At 38.4% G+C, this 7,847-nt stretch overlaps 1 protein-coding gene across 1 annotated transcript; it reads left to right on the top strand.

The window, feature by feature from the left end:
- LOC109228008 lies at positions 2,585 to 3,625 on the top strand. The gene has a single exon (XM_019393197.1). It carries the CDS (start codon positions 2,585 to 2,587, stop codon positions 3,623 to 3,625), a length of 1,041 nt encoding a protein of 346 aa, XP_019248742.1.

Genomic DNA, 7,847 nt, shown 5'->3' with positions numbered 1-7,847 from the left:
CGAGCGGACAACTCGAGCCGAGGGGGGAAAACGTACCGGTAACCAAAAGGCCATTCAGCTTTGTAACTGATTCGAACCTCGTTCTAAATTAGGGTATGACACTAACAGAAAAGAAGTCACGCCAGCGTGCACTTCCCAGAAGATTTAGAAGACTCAGAGAGAAGAAGGGTTCCGTAACAGTTTACATACAGTTCAAACAATATCAAAAGCGGTAAAAAGCGGGATTTAGCACATTAGGCTCAAACATGCAATAAAAATCAGATAATAAATAAAAGCCAAGTATAAAAGTTATTCTAAGCTCGAATTCTTGAACCCTGAACCAGAGATTTTGGGTTCCTTTCCCCAGCAGAGTCGCTAGAGCTGTCACACCTCCTTTTTCCCGACGGGGGTATATGGAGTTTTTCCAATTTAAGTGACAATAATCGAAATGGAATTATTTATTTAATTCAGAGTCGCCACTTGGGATAATTATATGGTGTCCCAAGTCACCGGTTTATTTTAAATCCCAAATCGAGGAAGTTTTATTAACCCGGGAGAAGGTGTTAGGCATTCTCGGGTTCCGTGGTTTTAGCACGGTCGCTTAACTATTAATAGTGGCCTAATTATCTGATTTATTAAATATTTAAAACCTATGTGCATTTTATTCCTTTTAACCGCTTCTAACATTTATGGAATTTATTTGAACAAGTCGCGATATCGCGCCCTAGTTTGTTTTTGTACATATCGCGAATCGCGTCACAGGAACCGTACCCATGATCTACAACATGTTTATTTTACTATTGTTTGAAGTTATGATCGGGTCACATGAAATGCACACCCGAATTGAGATTTACGTACCGTGACCATGCCACGGGAACCATACCCATAGTCACGATGAATTTATTATTAATCGCGCCTAAAGCAAGCTACGATGTTTACAAGTTATTTTAACCTATTTAATTAACTCTTTAAATAGTAAACATAACATGCAGTATTAAATGAGACAGAGGTATTAAAATGACGTAAAACCTCTATGTTAAATTTTCCAACATTGTAACATAAACACTCTCATCATTAGAGTCACATGCCAAGATATAATTGAAATCAGAATAAAAGTGGAAAGGTCAATAAAGGTGGGTTTAAGTCTTATAATTGAGAATTATATCTCAAGACCTAATGCTCTCGGTGCACGATAAGCCAAGGGAGGCTAACGTGCACTGACGATGGTGAGAAGGCGCAAAAACACAACACCGGTGACGGCCACTGTAACACCGGCGACCTTAGGGATGAAGTCATTCACTCCATTAACGTTTGGAAGTTTTCTACCCACTCGATTTCAACCAATTCGAGAGGAAAATGAGCTGAGCGAGGAAGATGAATGCAACAGTAATCAATGGAACAGTACAAAGGAAGTGAAGGAGAAGGAAATTCAAAAAGGCAAAGACAAATTGCGAACGAGCCCGCGAAGACTACAATTCTCTGAAGCTGGATCCTCAGCTCTACCTTCACCAGATCTAGAACAAACAGCAGCAGCTGGAACTGGAATGGAGAAGGAATTGCATGCAAAAGAGCTCAGGCAGCAGAACCGTAATTCTCAGATGGGGATGAAGCTGGAATATGTGCCGCCAAGTCATCGAGATGGTAAGATAGTTATTAAAATTGTGGAAGAAGATGTAAGTATATTGAATGAACACTGGGCGACAACTCTAATAAGGTATGTGCTTGGTGATGCTCCATATGAGAAATCTATGGAAAACTATGTTGAATCTGTGTGGGACTTTGTCACCAAACCCCAAATTCTATACCACAAGGATGGATATTATGTATTTCGATTTGCAACAATTGAGAAAGGATTTAGAATGCAGCAGGGCCTATCTTACCACATAAGCCACTTATTTACAGAATTGGAAAGGGACTTCCATTTTGACCCTAAATGTATTACTACAATCCCCTTGTGGGTTCATTTTCCTAGCCTGCCTGCTGGATACTGGACTGCTGATGCTTTGAGCAAAGTGGCTAGTGCTGTAGGATTACCAATATACACTGATAAATTCACAGATGAGTTGAACAAAATTTCCTATGCTAGAGTACTAGTAAAAGTTGACTTTACTAAGCCTTTGGTGGAGAGTATTGAGATTGAAACTCCTACTAGAACCAGGCAGCAGGAAATTTTGTATGAATGGAGACCAAAGTTCTGTAGCGATTGTGTGCATTTTGGTCATGATAACTTTGAATGCTGGAAAACCAACCAGAAGAATCCTGAAGATGCTGAATTTAAAGTTCCTAAAAGAAGAAATAGGAACAGAAGGAAAAGAGTAGTTCAAGAGTGGAAACCAAAAGGCCAGCAAAAACAAGGAGAGGTGATAGAAGAACAACCTTCAACTGAAGTAGACAAGGGTAACCAGGAAACAACTGAAAAAGTACCTGATCAAATTATGTAGATGGCAAGCAGGAATGAAGGAAGCATGGTACAGAATAAGCCAATTATGCAGAAGGGAAAAATTGTAAAAGCTAGCACCTCAGACAGATTTACAATACTGGATGAGTGTGGGCAAAGTTCTGTACAGGGAGTTGCACTGATGACTGAGCCTATACAACAACCACCATGATCATTAGCACCTGGAACATAAGAGGGCTTAATAAGCCCTATAAGCAGAAGGAGTTAAGAAACTTTCTGCAAAAGAATAAAGTAGACATCCTTGGATGTTTAGAGACTAGAGTTAAAGAAAAGAAGGCAAAAAATATACTGCAAAAGGTAGCAAAGGATTGGAGATATTGCTGTAATTATTCTAAGGGTGAAAATGGAAGAATATGCATACTATGGAGAACATCTTTGGCTGTAAAGATAGTTCACATTCATGAGCAATTTATCGAATGCTTAGTAGATGATCCAATGACTAGTATTCAGATAATGGTGACAGTGGTCTATGCTAGAAATAAGCTACAGGAAAGGGCAATACTTTGGCATGATTTGCAGCAGATAGGGGGGCAGACTCAGATCCCCTGGCTCATAAGTGGAGACTTTAATAATCTTCTAACCACAGATGACAGGCAAGGACAACTAGTGACTGCTAGTGAGGTTCAGGAGTTTAAACAATGCATTAGTAACATGCAGCTGACCCCATTGAGAACAAAGGGATGCTTTTTTACATGGTGCAACAAACAGGATGCACATGCTAGAGTGTATAGTAAGATTGACTGGGCTTTTGGAAATTTCAAATGGACTAAGGATTATGGGCATGTGGAAGCAGATTGCCTAGAGCCAGGTGTGTCAGATCATTCTCCTATCTTAGTCCAAGTCTGGAAAAGAAGAACTATTCACCCCAAGCCATTCAAACTTTACATGGTAACAATGGAGCACAAGGACTTTAGGCCTATGGTGGACAGAATATGGCAACAGCAAAATGAAATGGATCCTATGACTAGTATTTGGCAAAAGTTACATAAGTTGAAGAATGAGTCTAAAGGTCTGAACAAGGAAATGGCAAATTATGAGCAAAGGTTGACAACAATAAGGCAGAGACTAGAATGCATTCAAGCAAACATGGTGCATGATCCTTTCAATCAAATGTTGATAGAACAAGAGAAGCAGACCATGCATGAATTGGAGAAATGGAGTATAATAGAGGAGAGGATATTGAGGTAGAAGTCAAGAGTAACATGGATTGACTACGATGACTCAAATTCAAAGTACTTTTATGCACAGTTGAAAATTAGAGCCAGCAAGAATAATATAACTACTGTGTATAATGATACAGGGATGAAGATTACTGATCCAAGTGCTGTGGAACAAGAATTCACAAAGTTCATCACTCAACCAATGGGGAAGGCCACTGGGTTAAAACCATGTCCAAATACTAGTTTTATTAAAGCAGGAGATTGTTTAAACCTACAGCATCAGCAGGAACTGATAAAGGAGATCACACATGAGGAGGTGGATGAAGCTGTGAGAGATATGCCAAATGACAAAGCTCCAGGGGTTGATGGTTACCCTATAGAGTTCTTCACAAAGCACTCGATGACAGTGAGGCAAGACATATATGAGGCTGTATTCAGTGGCGAAGCTAGGAATTTCTTTAAGGGTGTTCAAATTTAAAAAAAGTGAAAAAATTTACGACAAAGGGTGTTCAATATGTGTTATATACCTCTAAAACGTAATATTTTACCTACGTACACAGTACAATTTTTCGACGAAGGGTGGTCAGTTGACCATCCTTACAAGCATGTGGCTTCGCCACTGGCTGTATCCTTTTTCTTCCATAATGGTAAAATGAAACCAGCATGGAACTGTACAGCCATCACTCTGATACCTAAAGTCCCAGCACCTACAACAGTGAAAGTTTATAGGCCTATTTCTTGCTGCACTACATTGTACAAAATTATAGCCAAGATATTGACTAAAAAGATTAAAGGAGTAATTGAGGGGATCATTGGTAAGTCACAGTCTGCCTTTATAGAAGGGAGGAGCATTATAGATAACATCCTGTTTAGCTATGAACTATTCAAAGGCTATAACAGGAAGGGTCTATCCCCTAGGTGTGTCCTTAAGGTTGATATAAGAAAGGCTTATGACTCACTGGACTGGCAATTTCGTAGATACATGCTCACTGATCTTGGATTCCCACAGAAGTTCATCCATTGGGTAATGGAATGTGTGTCAACAGTATCCTACTCTTTAATGCTTAATGGTGGACTTACAAAGACTTTCAAAGCCCAGAGAGGAATCAGGCAAGGTGATCCAATGTCACCTTACCTTTGTCATTGCAATGGAATACTTGCAGAGGGAGATGAACCAACTGTACACCTTAAAGCAGTTCAAATACCACCCAAGATGTAAAAAATTGGAGGTGACACATATTTGCTTTGCTGATGATTTGCTTTTTTTTTAGGGCAGACATAAATTCAGTAAAAATAATGAAGGAAGCATTCTACAGGTTTTCTGTTGCATCTGGGCTACAGGCAAATACAGACAAAAGCTCAATGTATATAGCTGGTTCCACAGCATACCAAGGAGATGCTACTTGAGCTCACAGGTTTCAATGAAGGAACTATCCCCTTTAAGTACATGGGGGTGCCATTGTCTGCTAAGAAGTTGAATATACACCAATGTCTACCACTGGTGGAAAAGATCACTGAAAGAGTAAACTGCTGGTCTGCTAGGATGTTATCCTACTCTGGAAGATTGCAACTCATTAAATCTGTGCTATTTGGCATCCAAACATATTGGGCTCAAATTTTTCTATTGCCTAAGAAGATTATGAAGATGATAGAGACCATTTGCAGAACTTTTCTTTGGACTGGATCAAATGCCATTTCAAGAAAAACATTGATAGCTTGGGACAAGATTTGTCAACCAAAAACTGCTGGGGGGCTGAACATGATCAATATGAGGGTCTGGAACAAAGCTGCAATTATGAAACAACTGTGGGCTTTGACAATGAAGAAGGATGCTTTATGGATCAAATGGACACACAGTTACTACATCAAGAACAAGGACATTGCAGAAATGAACACACCTAAGACAACAACTTGGGTGGTTAGGAAAATCATAGAGGCAAAGAAATATGTGATGAAGATGAACTCAATGCATGGAAATGTCATATCAACTTTGACAAACTTGGTGAAACAGGGCAGGTTCCAAATTCAAAAGGCTTATATCCAGCTACTGCCTCAGCTTCCCAAAGTTAGCTGGAAGAGCATTCATCTGCACACACAGATTCATCCACGTTTCAAATTTCATTTATGGCCAGCTATTCATCAGAGAATAGCAACTGTGGACAGACTACTCAAGTTTGGGATTCAAGTACCACCTGATTGTGTATTCTGTGCAGGTACTATGGAAACTTTTGATCATTTGTACTTTGGATGCCCACACACGAGATTATTGTGGGATAGAGTACTGAAATGGCTGGGAATTACAAGAATAATTGGAAGCTGGCAAGATGAGATAGCATGGATCAGCAGTATAGCCAAAGGGAAGAATGGCAAAGCAGAAATCACTACAGCAGCTTTTGCCATGGTAGTATACTGCATTTGGCGGGAAAGAAACTCCATCAAATTTCAAAAAGGTCGATACATGGTGGATGAAACATGCAAGGAGATAGCTATACACATGCACATACAGGGGAGATCAAATATCAAATGGCAACAAGCATTACAAAATGTAAATAGTTATCCTTAGGAGTAGCTTGTGTTCTACATGATGTCTTATTTTAGTAAAAATCCCTGTAATAGTATTAGAGATTAGGAGATTGATGGTCAGCACCAATCTGGTTTTGTAAAGACAGTTTTTTTCATGAAATGAAATGCTAGTTTATCGGAAAAAAAAGGTCAATAAAGGCCAAATTTAGGTGACAAACTTCCAACGACATCAATGATAGAAGACAAAATTGGAATACTGTAAACATTATTGCTAAAATAATGAAAGAACTGACCTTTTACTGCCGAAATTTTAGAGAAGTTACAACAAAAAATAGAACATCTAGAACAGAAATCCTCAAGCAAGCTACGGACTAGAAACCTGGATCGAAATCGGCATCCCCGAACGGATTCATCTCTACTGGGTTTGGATGGTGGTTTCAAGCTGTTTTCACACTGGTTTGGGGTTGATTTCAGGTATGTTTATAGTTGATTTTTGGTAGTGTTTAACTGGTGATTAACGGAGGTCCATGGCTGCATTATTGAGCAGATTTTCAGAGGTCGTTAATGGAGTTTCTAGAGGAAGAAGATGAGTTTATGGTTAGGAAGAAGAAGAGGAAAGCAGCTGCCTTCTTTCGTGTCCTCCAGATCTCGTCCCCTTCTGTTTTTTGTTTTCTCTCTTTTTTTCCCCATCTCTCTTTTCTGTCTGTTCACTCTGTGTGTGTGTGTTTATGTAGCTAAATGGGAGTGTGTCAGTGAATTTGGATAAGAGGGAATAAATATAGTTATGGAGAAGGCTATGTGTCACAAAGCAATTGGTTCTAAAGAAAAAGAATCTTTGAATAAGCTAGAATGAGGGAAAGGGCACGTGATATAAAGCAAAAATAAAGGGGAAGGGAACCACTTAAATTTCTTTCTTACTTTTGCCTTTCCAACTTTTATTCTCGTTTCTTCTTCTTTTTTGCTTTTGTTTTTTTTTTAATTTTTCTTTCTTTCCTTTTTTCCTAAAGTTAAACCAAAAATACTAATTATCTAAATAATAGGAAATAACTAAAAATAAAACAAAATAGCCAAATTAGAGTAATTTTAATACTACTCAATACTTATTAAAAGCCTACAACTTTAAAACTAAACTAAGTAAATATATTATTTTTTTCTTGAGATTTTCTTCTTATCTTTTGGAAAATAAAGTGCCAAAACTATTTTTCTATTTTTTTCAAAAATAAAACTAACTAGACAAAATATCAACTAGCTAGAATAAGGGAAAATATTTTTGTGATAAAATAAAGCAAAAGAGTCAAAAAGTTAAAAGATAGTGAAAGTAGTGTCGACGCCCCCTTTTTCTCGCGAAATCGGGTTTACGACATTCGGGAAGACAACTCTATTCCCGTTTGGGAATTGGGTTTTTGGAATTGAAGAGTCGCCACCTAATGATTGAGTGCATTAGGACACTAAAAAGAGTTTTTGAGTTGAAAAACCAGAGTTCGGGTAAGGGCTAGAAATTATCTCAAGGGGAAGGTGTTAGGCACCCCTCAAGATCCACTAGTGTGGTTCCCGGCCATGCTATGTTATGACTTTAATGCAAATAGATACACAAAGGATTTTACACATAAGGGTTGCAAATAAATACGTGACAAGTATGTGGGATCAAGGTCTAAACAATCTACAATTTGTTTAAAAGGGGGACTAAACGCAGAAAATTAATCAATACATTGAATAAACAAAGAAGA

Source organism: Nicotiana attenuata, chromosome 6 (genome assembly GCF_001879085.1).
Source record: "Nicotiana attenuata strain UT chromosome 6, NIATTr2, whole genome shotgun sequence".
NCBI lineage: Eukaryota > Viridiplantae > Streptophyta > Magnoliopsida > Solanales > Solanaceae > Nicotiana > Nicotiana attenuata.
Note: the sequence above shows the minus strand (reverse complement) of the source record. Positions and strands in the feature narration are given on the sequence as shown.

Coding starts and splice junctions, on each gene's coding strand:
- LOC109228008 (XM_019393197.1), top strand. CDS start 2,585: ATGATCATTAGCACCTGGAACATAAGAGGGCTTAATAAGCCCTATAAG.